The sequence below is a fragment of the Mus musculus genome, chromosome 13 (assembly GCF_000001635.26).
Source record: "Mus musculus strain C57BL/6J chromosome 13, GRCm38.p6 C57BL/6J".
Lineage (NCBI taxonomy): Eukaryota > Metazoa > Chordata > Mammalia > Rodentia > Muridae > Mus > Mus musculus.
In genome coordinates this window covers 17,751,075-17,769,675 of record NC_000079.6, presented here as the reverse complement: position 1 = coordinate 17,769,675, position 18,601 = coordinate 17,751,075, and the positions used below count along the sequence as shown (strand labels likewise).

Below are 18,601 nucleotides of genomic sequence, written 5' to 3'. Positions count from 1 at the left end.
GATGATTTTGGATTTTGATTACTCCTCTTAATAGATGTTAATAAAGCTAATATTAAAAAGGCAGTTCTTTCTACTCCTCCCAGTCTTCTTAATTGTAGGGCTCTTCCTACATTATCAGATCAGAGGTTCCTCTAAGCTAAATCTTTCACCTTTTTACTTGGTTGGAGTCTTAGCCAAATAGTCTATGCCATACTCACTTTGAATCCTTTTCTTAGAACTGCAACAAACTGTTTCTTCTGTTACCATTGTGTTTTTACAAAAAACATGATTGTTTTATTTAAAATGAATTAGGATCATGGTATTCCTTTCCTTTTTTTTTTTCATTTACTTGTTGAAGATATTTCCATGTTAATCTTGATAGGTTCAATATGCTTATCTATAACAATCAGTACATCATACTTTTTACTACTAATGTATATAGACACTTGGTTAAGATAGAATATGACAAATTATACCCATTTAAAACTTTAGAAATGAAAGCAACAAATTGTATCCTAATAAGGCCATGCTAGTTTATATTCTGAAATGTTATGGAATCATCTTTTGTTGTTGTTTTTTTTTTGAGACGTGGTTTCTCTGTGTATCTGGCTTTCTTGGAATTCATTTTGTAGACAAGATTAGCATCTACCTGTCTCTGCCTACTGAATCTCCAGAGTGCTGGGGTTAAAGGCCTGAGCCACCATGAGCTCTCCTTTTTGGGTATGGAATCATCTTAACAGTAATAGATTTTAACACTTTGAATTTTTATAGTCTTGAAGTTACATTGTTAGGTTTTGTGCTTATTTGGTTGCTAATGGGACCGGCACTTGGTGTGTTGTGTGGCTCAGAGCCTTCAGTTCTTCCCTTTTATAGTAGAATTTTCTCACTAGGACTTTTGATCTTTGTAGTTCAGACTCTTGTTTTTCTTTGATATTTGTTCTTGGGGTGTGTTTGTTTGTTGTTTGTTTTGTTTTGTTTTGTTTTTTTCACTTTTTGAGAAATATCTAGCTGGCCTAGAGTTTGCTATTAGATCAGGCTGGCCTTAAACTAGATATCCATCTGTCTTTGCCTCCTGAGTGTTGGAATTAAAAGCTTACACCACTATGCCTTATACCTATTTTTGTTTTTAACTTGCTATGGATATTTTCTATTTTTCTAGTCAAATCACTTTTTTCCCTTTATAATCTTAGCTTATAAAATTTATAAAAGGTGAACTCAAAAGATTTTCTCACAGAAATTGGTTTAGGTTGTTACAGGAAGAAGAAAGAGATGGTCTGGTTTGCCACCTTCTTCCTTGTAGCAGTGTTGCTACCAGAGTTTGACTAATTTGAAAACTCTTAAGGAATATCTGTGTTTCTGTGTACTTTGTTGTCTGTCAACATATTATTTCTTTGCTGGTACTTTAGTGTTTGTGTTTTATCCTCTAGATACCTGGTATACTGACACTCACTCTTAATTTCTATTAAAGGGGAACTTAAGTGGTATGAAAGTGAAGTGGTTTATTTTTCTGTTTTGTTTAGTGGTTTTGGGGTTTAACTCAAGAGTTGTACATGCTGGGCCATCCTCCTACTACTGAACTCCAAACTTCAACCATAGCCCTTCCTTCAAAAATCTGACCCCAGTGTTGTACAGCTTTTCTTGAAAAGCAAAATAAAAGAAAAGAAAACAAAACCAACAGCAACAACAAAACCCTGGTCTGAATATTTATGTAATAAATTCTCTGTTTTTATCATTAAAAGGTTCTCTTGGGTAACAGATTTTTTTTTTTTTTGTATTGGGAAAATTTAAATTATCAATTACAACTTCAGATACAATTTGAAAATTATAACTCTGGAAATTAAAAAAAAAAAGTATAGAACTAACCAGGCCTTTAATTCACTTGTAATTCTATTATGGAGGGTTAGCATTCCTGATGGCAGAGTAAAGGCAGGGCAGCTGGAACAGCTGAGAAACAACTTTTTTTTGTTTGTTTTTTTTGTTTTTCGAGACAGGGTTTCTCTGTGTAGCCCTGGCTGTCCTGGAACTCACTTGGTAGACCAAGCTGGCCTCCAACTCAGAAATCCGCCTGTCTCTGCCTCCCGAGTGCTGGGATTAAAGGTGTGTGCCACCACACCCGGCAACTTTTTTCTTTTAAAAGCAAGGTCTTACTATGTAGTTCTGGAACCAGACTGGCCTCAAATTCAGAGTTCCATCCACCAGCCTGTACATCCCAAGTGCTGAGACTAAAAGTGAATTCATTGGTTTTGGTTATGTAAATGGGCAAGAGAATCGTGTGCTAATTGTAGTTTGTGATTTTATTTGCTAAAAAGAAGGCATCATTGTCTCCTTGTCATAATCAAATACTACAAAATTATGAGGTTTCTTGCAAAGCATATTGATTTGATTCTTTCTTTTTAATTCATAATTTTGAAAGTTAGAGCTTATTTTTTTTAAGTTTAAACTTTGTTATTTGTTTGTGTGTATTGTATGTGCATGCAATACTGCTGGTATAGGCTCTAAGGGCAACCTTGAATGTTGCTTCTGACCTTGTTTTAGGCAACTTCACTTTGTTACTCCAATATAAACACCAGGGTAGCTGGCCAATGAGCTTTCAGGGATTCTCCTGCCTCCTCCCCTCCCCTCAGATGAGGGTTACTGAGATTGTAGACTGTGCTGCTGTGCCCAGCTTTATGTGGATTTTTGAGATTTGAATCCAGGTTCTTACACTTGAATGACTAGCACCACAACACCATCTTCCCAGCTTCCTAGACTTTATTTTTAAAAAATAGTTTCAGATTTGCAAAGATAAAAAGATATTGAATCCACATTTGTCTTGCACTTATTACATTTAGTCAGTATTCATATACTACTATTAATTAAGGTCTACTCTATAGATTTCTATGGTTTTTACTTAATTTTGTGTCACCTTTTTCTTTCTTTCTTTTTTTTTTTTACTTCGTGGTTGAAGGATAATAATCTGTTTAGATGGACTTGAAGTATGACATATGCCTTTGCATGCTGCTTAAATTTTAAATATGACCATAGTTTTATCGTGTAATCAATTACTTATGGTTGATATGACTTACACCCCTCCCCCTTTTTTTTCTTTAGCTTAAGAGGCAACATTTCTGTCAAAGCAGTTAAAAAAGAAGTAGAAAAGAAACTCCGATGTCTGCTTGCTGATTTACCATTGCCCCCTGAGTTACCAGGAGGAGATGATCTTTCCAAGAGTCCAGAGGAGAAGAAAACAGCAGCACAGTTACATAGCAAACGAAGGCCTAAGTATGTGCTTGCTTTCTACTGGCACTTAGGTTGACTGGACACACTATATCCTGGATAACTAAAAAACTAGAAAACAGTAAGATTTAAATGAAAAGTGTATATTTATTTGAACATAAATATACAGGTTGGTTTAGAGTTCTGAAACAAATATTCATGAACGGTGGTACCTATTTGCAGCTACTAATAAAACCAAATGAAATTTTCTTACAGTTTGTAATTATTAATTTGGCGGTGTTACATGTGTGAAAGACACTAATCTATCATTAAGGTAGCTAATATAAAAACACTGAAATTGAACAAAATGGAAGACAGCATTCAGTGTACTCAAACAAAATCAGTAATGGGTAGTGTTTTCCTTTGCTTTTAACTACTCATTTTTTCCATATAACTGTATGCATTTGTAATTTTCCAAGAGATAGAATTTTTTTTTTTAATGGAGCTGATGTATCTTCCTGCTAAATATCGGGTAGAGTTCTTTTCCTTGAAGGTAAGAAATAAAATACTTTTAAAAAATGTTTACTCAAGAAAGGAAAAGTTTAAAACTTTTGGCATAGTTTTAATTTAAAATTGCTCTTCAGGTAACATCTAATTTAAAAATATAAAATTGTTTTCTATTAAGAGAAGAAAACTTTAGTCTATCCTTGAATCCTTTTGCTATAATTCTTGAGTCTATGTTGGCCCTGCTATTAAATATCAAAATATAACAAAGAAACACCTCTTTAGAGAATTTGATTTTTGACATTTCTATTAATCTCTACCCAAGTATGGAATTTTGAGTTGTGGTTTTACATGAATTAAGACTTCCTATACTTGCTGAGTGAAAAATCTTCAGTATGTTTATGATGGTGTTTTATAATGCTATAAATCATTTTGTAAGTAATTTGTAGTCAGTTTCTTATGTTACTATTTGCTAACTTGTACTATGTGTGTGTGTGCATGTGTGTGTGTATGCACATGAACATGTATATACACATACATATATGGGGAGAGAGAGAATCCTTGAATGAAAAATTTTGTGGAGACGGAGTAGAAAATCTTGATGATTTCTAGTAATGTTTCTACCTTCTTACTGAAAAGCTACATTCCTAAAAGCATTATAAATAAGCAGTTGCTACTTCTCTTTGAAGTTCTTATCTACTTAGAGTGGGTATGTAGAAATTATAGTTTATTTTTATAACTTGTAATATCAACTGACAGTAACTTGTTTTACTTGAATGTTTACAAATATACATGAATAGTGTAAAATAATGATTTAAGATTGGGCAAGATTGCTATTGAATTATTAAGCAGTTCATTTAGTTTGCTTGATTGTCTATAAAAACTTCAGAACTATATTTAATAGAATATGTGGGCCTCGCTATGGTGAAATCAAAGAAAAAGATATTGACTGGGGGAAACGCTGCGTGGATAAATTTGATATCATCGGAATTATTGGAGAAGGTACTTATGGACAAGTTTACAAAGCCAGGGACAAAGACACGGGTAAGAGTGTTAAGTTTCGGGTAGAATGTGCTTACTTTCTGTTTTTTCCTCTAATGTAGAGCTTTAAGAATTTCCAAAAGAAGTAAAAATTCTTTGTGCTGTTGCTTAGTCTTAATTTTTATCCTGTATGTTCATTTTCTGTGTCCTCATATCAGTACATGTGGCCACATAACAAACTTAAAAACTTTCTTTCAGTATTTGTGATATGTTATATGGCAGGATTTAGTATTTGTGATATGTTATATGTTATATGGCAGGATTTAGGGGAATGTGTTCCTTTTGTGGTGAAATGATTATTAAAACTGTTGCTACTTAGGCTAAAATATTAGTAGTTTAATTTTTCTTTTTGAGGCAAGGTATGTATATATGTAGCCCAGGCTGCTGTGAAATTTGTGACTCTCCTGCTTTACCTTCTTGAGGGCTGGTGATACAGGCTTGTGTCACCATGCTTGTTTTTAGGAGTGAAGTTATTTTGTATTAAGTCACATAAAATTTTCTTTTGACTAACTTTTTCCCATGTATAGAAGTTTACCCTTTGGACAAAACTCTGCAATACTTTTTCATTACTTTTTCTTATAATTAAGAACATGGGGGAAAGTTTTGAAATACCTCCTCCAGAAAAGCAGTTGTGTTAGAAGTCATATTACAGGAGAAGATAGGTATTTAACTAAATAGTGCATAAAACTAGCTTCCCGCCTCTCCCTCCTACTTACCTTGAGACAGTATTTCTCTGTGTAGCCAAGACTGGCCTGAAACTCATAGATCTGCTGCCTGCCTCTCCCTTCTGAGTGTTGGGATTAAAGGCATTCACCACTACTGCGTGGCAGAACTTACACTGTCTTTTTAGCATAAACTAAGATTAAAATTGACAGTTGTTTGAGGCCATTTAGTTTAACCACCTTATTGTTAGAAACAAATATAGGCAATTAGAACATACCGTAACCATTGATATTTATAATGTATTATTAATAATATTAAATTATAACTTTCAGAAGCTTTAATATATTACATTATATATAGGAAAATAGTGAAAAATTTTTAAAAAGAATTTTAATGCTTAAGAAGATAAATTTTTTTCTTAGAAAATTTTTAACATCAGTCTTTTTTACTTTACTTCCAAAGAAGTGGAATGAATATGCCTTTATGAAACTTTTTCTTATACTGACTGATGCTTAGCCTACTAAGGCTATACATATTCCCACAAAACAACCCCCCCCCCAACCTCCAAAATCTAAACCATCTGGACCTACGCTTAACGTGTAATAACTTTGTGTTTGTTTATATGTCTGATTAATTACATTCTGTCTGATACAAAACTCACACATACCTAAATTTTAATACCCTGGATATATTGATCCTTTCCTCCTTTACACAGAGAAGATGATAATAAGATCACACTTTACCTTCCCTCTTTTCTGATTAATGGGCCGTGTGAAACAGTGAATACATACCTACCTCATCCTAGCCAACTGTATGGTGTTAAATGCAGTGAAATGCTCCAAAATTTACTTGAGGTTACTTTTTAAATTATAAATATTATCTAGTATGTTGGACATGAAAATAACTTGTGAATTATAATTTTAAAAGGTAGGAACAGAAATGATAAAAATGTTAAAATTATGAAAAATGGCATTGTCTTTTGATAGCTAGTAACTTGATTTTATTTAACTGTCTAATAGGAGAAATGGTAGCCTTAAAGAAAGTACGTCTGGATAATGAAAAGGAGGGTTTCCCAATTACAGCAATTAGAGAAATTAAAATTCTTCGGCAACTCACCCACCAGAGTATCATCAATATGAAGGAAATCGTGACTGATAAAGAAGATGCTTTGGATTTTAAGAAAGACAAAGGTATGTATGCAGACTTCCTAACCAAGTCTTTGAATTCATGTTATTTCCAACTGGATAATTATTTAAGGACTGGGTAGATAAAATGTTTTCTAATGTCAACCTGTTTTAAAATTTAGTAGAGTTAAAGAAGTACATATTTACGTTAGTGGTTCTTGAGGTTCATGAGTCAGAGAAGTCAGATGTAGTTACCAGTGTTAGAGCCCAGGTACTGAGTAGTAACATTGGCTTTCTTTGAGCTTTGAAACCGTGTGTGTGTGAGTGTGTGTGTGTGTGTGATCTTTGTATGTTTTACTAATTGAGAAAAGATTAAAATATACTTACACTACATTTTTACATTATAAATGCTATGAATTCACAGAAACTAATTTAAAAAGATGTGGGGGGGGCATTTGTGTGCGTATGTGTGTGTGTGTGATATACATGCCTGTGCACATGAGCTGAGGCCAGAGGAGATATTGACTGTCCTGTTCAATCACTGTCTACTTTATTCCCCTGAGAACAGGATTTATCACTGAGCCTGTCAGCAAGCCCTACTGACCTTCCTGTCTCCCTTTCCATAGAGCTGGGGTTACAGATGCATGTGGCCATTTGCAGTTTTTATTATGTGTTCTGTGGCTTTGAGCTTAAATTCTTTCTCATGCTTACTTTGTGAACCATCACCTCAGCCTTCCACTGACACCTTTTGACAGGCATGCACCACATTTCTTAAAATATAAAAGCAACATTTTTGAAATAGTTTTTCAAATACAGGCTGATATAGTGGTTGCTTTTAATTAAAAAATATACTGCTAAGAAAAGTTCAACTTTTGTTTAAAAATAGCTGCCTTAGGGCACACATTAAGTCCAATATAAAATAGAGTGAGTTGGAATGTCTCTTTGTTGTTGTTGCTGTTGCTGCTGCTGCTGTTGTGCTAAAATACTCTGGCCAAAAAAGCATCTTAGAAATTGAGGAGTTTATTTTTTTACATTTTCCTCAGACTATATCTACTAAGGGAAGTTAGGGCAGGAACTTAAGCAGAAACTCATAATACGAACAGTGGAGGAATGTTGCTTGCTGACTCTCTTGCTAGTTCATGTATAAGTAGTTATCTCATACAGCCCAGGACCACCTGCCTAGAGATGGAACTGTCACAGTGGGCTGGGCCCATCAACATCTGTCAGAAATAAAGACCATGCTCCACATGCATTCCTATAGGAATACCATTTGGTCATGTTCTTAATTGAAGATTTTCTCTTTCCTGTGCAACTCTGCTACATCACAGTTTGACCACAAAAATCAATCATCATAGTTTACAATTGAAAATGATACTTAGCCTCTTTACAGGCTGCACACATACAATCTTACTCTTCTGGGATGTACAGTTTTAAATAATTGATAGATCATACAGTAATTATGTTGTGTAAATCATCCTGTTCTTTCTCACATATTTGTAAAACCCATGTTTCTTTCTTTTTTTTTTTTTTGTGCGGGTGTTTTTATTTATTTTTTATTAGATATTTTCTTTATTTACATTTCGAATGTTATCCCCTTTCTTAGTTTCCCCTCCGAAAATCCCCTATCCCCTCCCCCCTCCCCCTACACCCCAACCCAACCACTCCCACTTCCTGGTCCTGGCATTCCCTTATACTGGAGCATAGAGCCTTCACAGAACCAAGGGCCTCTCTTCCCATTGATGACCAACTAGGCCATCCTCTACTACAAATATAGCTAGAGCCACAACTTCCACCATATTTTTTCTTTGATTGGTGGTATAGTTCCAAGGAGCTCTGAGGGTACTGGTTAGTGGATATTGATGTTCCTTCTGTGGGGCTTCAGTCCCCTTCAGCTCCCTGGGTATTTCTCTGACTCCTTTATTGGAGACCTTGTGCTCTGTCCAATGGATGATCTGTGAGCATCCACTTCAGTATTTGCCAGGCACTGGCAGAGCCTCTCAGGAGACAGCTATATCAGGCTCCTGTCAGCAGGCTCTTGTTGGCATCTGCCTAGTGTCAGGGTTTGGTGGTTGTTTATGGGGTGGATCCCCAAGTTGGGCAGTCTCTGGATGGTCATTCCTTCAGGCTGTGCTCCGAACTTTGTCTCTGTAATTCCATTCATGGGTATTTTGTTCCCCATTCTAAAAAGGAACGAAGTATTCACACTTTGGTCTTCCTTCTTTTTGAGTTTGATGTGTTTTGCAAATTGTATCTTGTATATACAAAGAACTCAAGAAGCTGGACTCTAGAAAATCAAATAACCCTATTAAAAAATGGGGTACAGAGCTAAACAAAGAATTCTCAGCTGAGGAATACCGAAGGGCTGAGAAGCACCTGAAAAAATGTTCAACATCTTTAATCCAGGGAAATGCAAATCAAAACAACCCTGAGATTCTACCTCACACCAGTCAGATTGGCTAAGATCAAAAATTCAGGTGACAGCAGATGCTGGCGAGGATGTGGTGGGATTGCAAGCTTGTACAACCACTCTGGAAATCAGTCTGGTGGTTCCTCAGAAAACTGGACATAGTACTACCGGAAGATCCAGCAATACCTCTCCTGGGCATATACCCAGAAGATGTTCCAACTTGTAATAAGGACACATGCTCCACTATGTTCATAGCAGCCTTATTTATAATAGCCAGAAGCTGGAAAGAACCCAGATGTCTCTCAACAGAAGAATGGATACAGAAAATGTGGTACATTTACACAATGGAGTACTACTCAGCTATTAAAAACAATGAGTTTATGAAATTCTTAGGCAAATGGATGGACCTGGAGGGCATCATCCTGAGTGAGTTAACCCAATCAACAAAAGAACACACATGATATGCACTCACTGATAAGTGAATATTATCCCAGAAATTTGGAAACCCATATTACCTTAGCATTTGACATGGTTTGCCATCTTACCTTACTTTATTGCTTCTGAGTACATAATTGAAAAGAAAGTACTTACTGTTTGACATTAGTTAAAATGTTTCAGATTTGAGACTTAGTAATGACTTACTGAACATCGTGACCTTATTAGTAAGTCTTTTATCTCTTCTGAACCTGTTCCTTCTCATTCTTAAAAGGGGATGTACGTCTCTCTCTCTCTCTCTCTCTCACTCACTATTTAGTAAAATTGGGCTAAGGACCTTAGACATGAAGTAGAGTACAGTGTAATTTGTTTTGCCTTCATACCACTTTGTAGACAGATTAGTATATTTGCTCTAACATGCCAAAGTCTCCTGTTTTCACCTGTCGGGTCACCTCCCTGCTTACTTCTCTAATCCCAAGTTTGCTGGTTTTTATTATGAGCTAAGCTTCAGTTACTTTAGTCTTTGGGGCTCACAAATAGGCCAGTAAACTTTGATGGCTTCAACTCATTAAATGTGATACTCCATGTCTGTACTTCTAACAATAACACACACTCTCTCTCTCTCTCTCTCTCTCTCAATCAATCTCTCTCTTTCTCACCCACCCTGACTCACATGGTGTTATGCTGGGATTAAAGGCGTTCGCCACCACGCCCGGCTGTGGTTTTTTTTTTTTTTTTTTTTTCCCTTTTTTTCATTTTTTTTTTTATTAGGTATTTAGCTCATTTACATTTCCAATGCTATACCAAAAGTCCCCCTTACCCACCCACCCCCACTCCCCTACCCACCCACTCCCCCCCTTTGGCCCTGGCGTTCCCCTGTACCGGGGCACACAAAGTCTGCGTGTCCAATGGGCCTCTCTTTCCAGTGATGGCCGACTAGGCCATCTTTTGATACATATGCAGCTAGAGTCAAGAGCTCAGGGGTACTGGTTAGTTCATAATGTTGTTCCACCTATAGGGTTGAAGATCCCTTTAGCTCCTTGGGTACTTTCTCTAGCTCCTCCATTGGGAGCCCTGTGATCCATCCATTAGCTGACTGTGAGCATCCACTTCTGTGTTTGCTAGGCCCCGGCATAGTCTCACAAGAGACAGCTACATCTGGGTCCTTTCAGTAAAATCTTGCTAGTGTATGCAATGGTGTCAGCATTTGGAAGCTGATTATGGGGTGGATCCCTGGATATGGCAGTCTCTACATGGTCCATCCTTTCATCTCAGCTCCATACTTTGTTTCTGTAACTCCTTCCATGGGTGTTTTGTTCCCACTTCTAAGGAGGGGCATAGTGTCCACACTTCAGTCTTCATTTTTCTTGAGTTTCATGTGTTTAGGAAAGAAACCAAAATTCCAGATTTTTTAGTATTACAGTCAGTAGGATCTGAGAAGAAAGAAGAAAGGTGAATGCATTAAATTTAAATCTTTACTGCAGGGTTAAAGTGACCGTAACTGTCTGGCACTACCATTAGAAGTTAATTAATGATTATAAAAGATTTTATACTCATAAATCAGTTGACTCTAGTATTTGGGTTAGACTGAAATGGTAAGTGTTGTTAGATGACATCAGCAGCACACACAGTGAAGGAAAACAATAGTACAGAAAACTTCAGTAAATTGCATGGTGACGCACGCTTTTAAATTCCAGCACTCGGGAGGCAGAGGCAGGCAGATTTCTGAGTTTGAGGCCAGCCTGGTCTACAGAGTGAGTTCCGGGACAGCCAGGGCTATACAGAGAAACCCTGTCTTGAAAGAAAAAAAGATAGGCTGATTAAAAGGACCTAAGTAGATTTTCTTTCCAAGAAGACGGGTAAATAGCCAAAAATCACATGGACAAAAACAAAACAAAAAACCAAAAACACTTCCACATGATAGCTATTTGGGAAGTATAACTCAAGCCATAGTACTATGCTAGCTCATACCCATTAGGATGCTTTATGAAACAGAACAAATTCAGCATAGAGATTTTATTCATACACACACACACACACACACACACACACACACACACTCACTCACTCACTCACTCACTCACTCACTCACTCACTCACTCACTCACTCTTTGACCAGGATGGTTAAATGCACTGAGACAAAGAAAGTGGTGGCTGTGGAGCTTAGAAGGGTGGGAGGCTTTTATTGCATACTTGCCAGTCAGAGAAGTCTAATTGTGCAAAGATGGGAAGAGTTACAGAGGTGAGTGGTGCTGGTGTTTGTGCCACTGTGTGAATGTAATTATCTTTGAACTGTATACCTAAAAATGATTAAGATGGGGAGTTTTGTTATTAATAATTTACAAAAAAAGTATTTTCTTCCCCTTGTACTCTGTTTTCCTCTTCTGGAAAAAGAAAGTAATAATTAAGTTTATTGTGGTCTTTTAATGTGAAGGACTTCTAAGATAGTAACACACACACACACACACACAATATATATATATATATATATACATACACACACACACATACACACAAACATATATACATATATATATGTAAATTTTAGTGGTAGGTTGATAAGAACAAAATGAAATCGCTAGTAGAAGCAATTATTTTTTATTAGGAGGGAAGGGTAGAGATTGAAGAAGTGAATAGTTTTAATCTGTAGTACAAGAACAGTATGGAGATCAGACATAATTATGAAAATCAGAAGTTAACTTTTAAAAATATACCTTTGGGGGCTGGGGAAGTGGCTCATTGGGTAATACTTGCTTTGCAACCATGAACACTTAAGTTTTAATTCCCAGCACCCTTGTAAATCCATGCGTGCCTATAATCCCAGCATAGGGCTTTTCACATAGGTGTATTTAGACTTGAGTTCTTTGCTAAACAATAACCCAGTATATGAGCTTGTTGGCCAGCCCGCCAAGCTATTTGAAATGGGGCGCTTCAGGTTCAGTGAAAGCTCCTGTGTAAAGTTATAAGAGAGTAGTTGAGAAATACACCAGTATCTGGTCTCATGTATACATACCCGCTGCCACCAACAAAATATAGCCTTTCTGGATGCATAGAAGTCTCTAATTATTAGAACTAAACATTGTCAATAAAAATAAAAAACAAGCTGCCAAGATGTCTCAGCAAGATGTTGCTTGCAAAGTGGGAAAGAGGTATAAAGGTAAGTTATGAATTCTGATGACATGATATGATACTTTGAACATAATAAATGTTTTATTTTAAGTAAAATGTCCTTTTTAATTTACTGTTTTAATTTGGATTTTCCAGAATTACGAGATTATTTTTATAATACTGCTTATAATAAACAATACAAGCAATTTTTTAATAGGAATAATGAATGCCAACATACATTACTGGGAAGTGCTATGGGGCTATTGAAAACATGTCAAAACTAAGTTAAGAAAAAACGTTTCTGATAGGAGTTTGTTGGGTCTTGAAGCAGTCTGGAAGAAAATCTCCCCCTCCCTCTTTGTATACACCAATCTTTTGTCTTTTCTCTGTGATATTATATCATTTCTCCCTTCCCTTCCTTCCCTTCAAATCTTCTGTAGTAACTGTTGAGGGGAGAACTTTTCACTCATTATTGCATCAAATATTTCTTCTGTCTCTTTCTCTTTTCTTCTTTTAAAGCCTTGAAAGAATGTTAACATTTGTGATTGTTTTATGGCCCTTGGATGTTCTGCTTTTTTTGTATTCCCCTATCCCATCCCACCATACGCATTCACTTCCGAACATGTCTATTCAAACATCTTTGTACTCAGTGATTCTTTCCTTGGAAATTTTGCTACAGTTATGAATCATGAGGTAAATAATCTGTTTTTTTTTTCAGGTAGTCTTAGGTGACCCCTATGAAAGGGCTGTTCAACTTCTAAAGGGGTGGTGACCCATGGGCTGAGAACCACTGTTCTGGGCTTATTGTTTACTCTTTACTGATTTTATTAGAGGCAAATATACATTGTTTTCATGAGCATTTTGGCACAGGACTTCTAGTGATGAAAATTTATCTGCCTATTTCTCTAACTTAGAAATAGTCACATTTATTTGTCTTACTACTGTTTTGTGCTGTTGACTGCTGTTGAGGGGTGTTTTCCCCCATTCTCACTGTAGGGAATTATTTTCAACAAATAGTTCTGTTTTTACTTCTTAGTTCTATAATTGATATATTTGTTTTTTATGTTGGTGGCCATTCTTAGGATACTTTTCATCTTGCTATGTCTGGGTAGGTGTTCAGTCATCCTACCACCACTTACTGAGAAGACCATCTAACTGAGTGAAATACCTTTTTGTGTTCTGTCCCTTTATTTCCCTCCTGTCTCTTTTTTGAGACTGGGGGGCTGGGGGGCGTAGGTGGGTGTATGTATGATGTAGGTACCTGTTTATTGGGGATGCTAAGTGTGTGTGAAAGCCAAAAGTCACTATCAGGTGTCTTCTTAAATTGCTCTCTACTTTAGTGTTTGAGACAGGATCTCTCATTCATTGTCAGCTAGTGTGGTTGGCCAATAGGGATCGGCCTCTCTCGTGCTTCCCAACACTGGCATTAAAGTCAGTGCCGCTGTGCCTTGCACATATGAGCTGGGGATCTGGAGTCAGGCCCTCATGCTTGCCTATCACCTAAGCTATCTCCCAGCATCACAGTCTATTCTACAGTACAAGTTTAGTGTGGACTTGGTATATTTTTTTAAGAATTACTTATTTTATGTGTATGAGTACACTGTCGCTGTTGTCAGACACGCCAGAAAAGGGCATTGGATCCCATTACAGATGGTTGTGAGCCACCCTGTGGTTGCTGGGAATTGAACTCAGGACCTCTATGAGCCATATCTCCAGCCTTTACAAAAATAATTTACATTATAATTTAAAAATTTTAAAATAGGAATGTAGAACCATTCTTTCTATATACCTTTTTTTCTTTCAGATGTTTTTGTTCTTAGTTATTTTCCTGTATGATATACGCTGTAGAGAAAACTCTTTCACTGATTGTACTTGTTGCTTTTGCTGTTATAAAATATCTGGATATAAACCAAGGGGGAAAACGATTATTGTGGCTTACAGTTGTGAGGGAATGTGACGGCAGGGTGGGGATGGTGTGGCAGGTCAGAGAGGAAGCAGGATGGTCACATTTCATCCTTACACTGGAGGCAACGAGAGGGAAGCAGAAGTGAAAGCAGTCTAGAAACCTCAGAGCCTGCCCTTGTTGATGTACTTACAAGATTCTACCTCTTAAAGATTCCATAACTTTCCTAAACAGTGCTGTTAACTTGGCATCAAGTGTTCCAGCACATAGGCCTAGGAGGCCATTTTAGCATTTACAGAACCACACTGATAAGTTTTAGAAATTGGGCTTTTGCATAATTTACAAATTAATTTGGGAAGATTGGTATTTTTGAACTGTGCCCTTTTTTTTGTATATGTGTGTTTTCTGCATTAAAAGGGAATTTTCAAAAAAAATTCCTTTCAATTTAAATAGCTATTATTAATGGGTTCTATTTTATCTTTTAACTGGTTGCCAATATCAATGAGTATTGTATGTTACACTATTTTTCCACATTTTTTAACTCTTTCTAATAATCTTTCATTGAACTTAATGGTTTTCAAGAATGGAATATCATCTTGTCTTATTTCAGTTCCTAGGCCTCTCAGTCATAGTTACTTGATAGAAGTAAGCTTTCTATTTCAAATTAAAATGTCATCTAATAATTATGTTACAGAATGGAACAGATGAAATTATTCAATTTTAATAACTTGTAACTCGGTGTGTAGTACATTGATTTCAATGTACAGTCAATTTATCATAAATTATTAAAGATTTTGTTTCTAAATTTGTGTGTCTCTGCACATGTGTGTATGTGGATGTTCATGGAAGCCAGAAGAGGATGTATCCCCTAGAGCTGTAATTACAGGCAATTATAAGCCACTTGATATGAGTGCTGGGAATTGAACTCAGTTCTACAAGAGCAACAAGGACTCTTAATCATTCAGCTCTCTCTAGCCTATTCTTCCCTCCCTCCCTCCCTCCCTCCCTCCCTCCCTCCCTCCCTCCCTCCCTCCCTCCCTCCCTTCCTTCCTTATTTCTTAACTTTTTTTTTTTTTTCTTCGAGACAGGGTTTCTCTGTGTAGCCCTGGTTTTCCTCGAACTTAGAAATTTGCCTGCCTCTGTCTCCCAAGTGCTGGGATTAAAGGCGTGCATCACCACTGCCTGGCAATTATCCATTCTTACCATTTATTATTAGTAGTATTATATATCTGAGACAAAGTCTTGCTGTGTAATAACCAGTTTGGCCTTGCATTTGAGATTTGTCTGTCTGTGCTTCATTCCTCTGTACTTAATACCTAACTCAGTGTACTGTATTACTAACTCAGTGTACTGTATTACTAACTCAGTGTACTGTATTACTAACTGACATATTTATTTTTGTTTTATATTGAGTATTGGAAATCTGGTGCATACTTAAAACATTTTTTGACTAAACCACAAGTGCTCAGTAGCTATCTATGAGCTCCTGGCTAACTCTGTGGGTTGTGCAATTGGAAATGAAACATAACTTGTAAATATTTATACTATGTTTCTCCCTATACACCTGTGTTAATATTATATGCTCTCTTGAAATCTTTTTGTTTAAATGCCATAGTGAACATTTGGAGTTGTAATGAGATTGAGCATCTTTAATGTTGTTTTAAACACAGACTTTTTTGATATTGGAGGCTCCATTGAACCTGATACAGAACTGCGGATGACTTTGAACTCCTGGTCCTTGTCCTTTAAAGTATGAAGGTTGCTGCACACACCATCTTGTCATCTAACATCCTTTTTCTTTCTCATCTTGTGCTATGGGATAAATTTCTTTTGTACTGGTTTATAAGGCTTTCTTTTATATTAAGGATGCTTACTTTTTTATATTGTGGACAGTATTTCCCAGTTGTCTTTTCCCTGTTCATATTGTTTTCTAGTGATATTCCTGAGTCACTATTTAGTGGAATCTGTTAGTTACATTTTTATTGGTTTCTCTGTGATGGTACTGCTCATCTCCCCGTGGATTATAATTTTATCTAAATGAGATTTTTCTGTTACTTTATAATTTATTTAAACTTAAAATGAACATTTCCATAATTAATGGGTAAACATTTGTAATTTGTTTTCTGGTGTGTATTTTCTTTCACTGTTGTGTCTTTATCTAAGTATGACAGGGTACATTAATTTCTTATAGGGCAAAGTGTATTTTCAGCAGTGTTTGGATGATGGTCAAATGCAGTGTCTTCAAGGTGAATGTGGTGGTTACTTTGTCAGTTAAATGCCCGCTTCTCAGGCAAAGTAATAAAAGCTAGCCACTAGGTTTTTTTTTTTTTTAAATTGAAATTACATTATAGTATTTTCTGTTTTGATGTTTAATTCTTGTTACAATTTAGTTCTTGTCATTTGTGTTTTTCTGTTTCTGCAGTATTATTACCCCCCCCCCTTTTTTTTTTTTTTTTTGGTGAGCATGAGTGCTTATGTGGAGGAGGCTGAAGGAGGAGGATGGCTATCTGCTCTCTTCAAGTCATTTTTCCTGAGATAGGTTTTCTTACTGGCTCTGAAGCTTCTTAAATTTTACATATTAACATCTACATAAAGTTAATAACCATGAAGATTTTTTTTCACTGTGTAGCATTTTCTTGTAAATATGCGTGGTTCTTGTCTCAGAGAGGTACTATAATAAATGTTTAGAAGGCATTCTTTTATTGTATCAATTTTGAAAGTTCTTTGCTCTGTTTAAAGTTAGGAGCTGATTGTGAATTGTGTTGAGTGTCTTCTTTGGCATAATACTGGTTTTTCTCTTTTCACAGATGATGACATGGCTTTTGTTAGTTTTTTCTTTTTCTGTTTTGGTTTTTCAAGACAGGGCTTCTTTGTAGATATGGCTTTCCTAGAACTCACTCTGTAAAGCTTTGCTTGATTGTAATGTTTGTTTATTTAGCTTTGGATTCAATTTGTGTAAGTTTTATTTAAGATTTTTAAACACTGTATAAAGTTGTAATTTTTATGCTTTCAAATATAGTCTTATATAAACAAAACTAATATAAATCACCTAAGATGACTTTGGTCTATTTGGGCTTATATTCTTATATTAAAAGCAGTTCTTTGTACAACTTATTAATACTCTTTGGACCATACAAATTTTATTCAAATTTTTTTTTGAAAAACAATTTGTCAGATATAGGGAAGAATGTAATCAGATCAAAAACTGAATAATGTGGAAGTTAACAGAGGTGATCTGTTTCAATGGCTCTCAGAAGAAAACTGCTTTTACTGATTTCTTGAGACATCTTTTTTGATACTAAGTTCTGAGAGGGTAAACGAATCTTACAAATAAATGACAAAGTAGTTATTTTCAAGGGTCAATTCCATTTTACCAGTATTTTATCAAAGTCATTTGAACCTCCAGATAGATTATAGAATTAAAGCCTTTAATATGTTAATTATTCTCATTCTCAGGTGCATTTTACCTGGTGTTTGAATATATGGACCATGATCTGATGGGACTGCTGGAATCAGGCTTGGTTCATTTTAATGAAAACCATATAAAATCTTTTATGAGACAGCTCATGGAAGGCCTGGATTATTGTCATAAGAAGAACTTTTTGCATAGAGATATTAAATGTTCAAATATCCTTCTAAATAATAGGTATGGATATGAAATTTATGTTTTTAAAGTGTTAATATAATGTATAACTTCCTATAAATTAGGTTTATTCTAATTTCTTGGGTAAGGAACAGCAGCCAGTGACTATTGCCTCCACAGTTGTTCTCCAGTAGCTCCAATAATGGTTTGCAATGTACATATGTCCTTTTTGTTTGGTATTCTTCCAGATAATTTGAAGTGAATCAATTTAATCATGAATAATATGATTTCAGCTTTAGGTTTTTGTACAGATTTTACAAAACAAAATTAATTTAAAAAATTATTTGTAATGAGTGGGTGTTTGCTTGCATGTGTGTCTATGTACACTGTCTACAGTGTCTGTGGAAGCTCGAAGTGGGTGTAGATACATTGGAACTGGAGTTACAGACGTGTGTTAGCTACCAAATGGGTTCTGGGAATGGGACCCTGGTTTTCTAAAAGAGCAGCCATCATTCTGCTTCTGAGTTATTTCTTTGTCCTTATCCCCATCTCCAAACATTAGATTTTTTTTACATGTATTTTTAAAATATGTATATATAAGGTTTATGGTAAATATCTTCAGAAACAGCATACTTCTAGTATTATTCTCGTACTTAGTA

General features: G+C 35.8%; 1 protein-coding gene across 6 annotated transcripts in view; it reads left to right on the top strand.

The window, feature by feature from the left end:
- Cdk13 (cyclin-dependent kinase 13) overlaps window positions 1-18,601 on the top strand; it is a 93,537-nt gene that overhangs the window by 35,537 nt on the left and 39,399 nt on the right. For all 6 annotated transcript variants that reach the window (XM_006516767.4, XM_006516766.4, NM_027118.1 and 3 more), the window contains exons 3-6: window positions 3,070-3,240; window positions 4,583-4,722; window positions 6,402-6,572; window positions 17,816-18,005. In XM_006516767.4, the coding sequence (XP_006516830.1) occupies window positions 3,070-3,240; window positions 4,583-4,722; window positions 6,402-6,572; window positions 17,816-18,005 (672 nt within the window). The remainder of the gene's footprint in view (window positions 1-3,069; window positions 3,241-4,582; window positions 4,723-6,401; window positions 6,573-17,815; window positions 18,006-18,601) is intronic.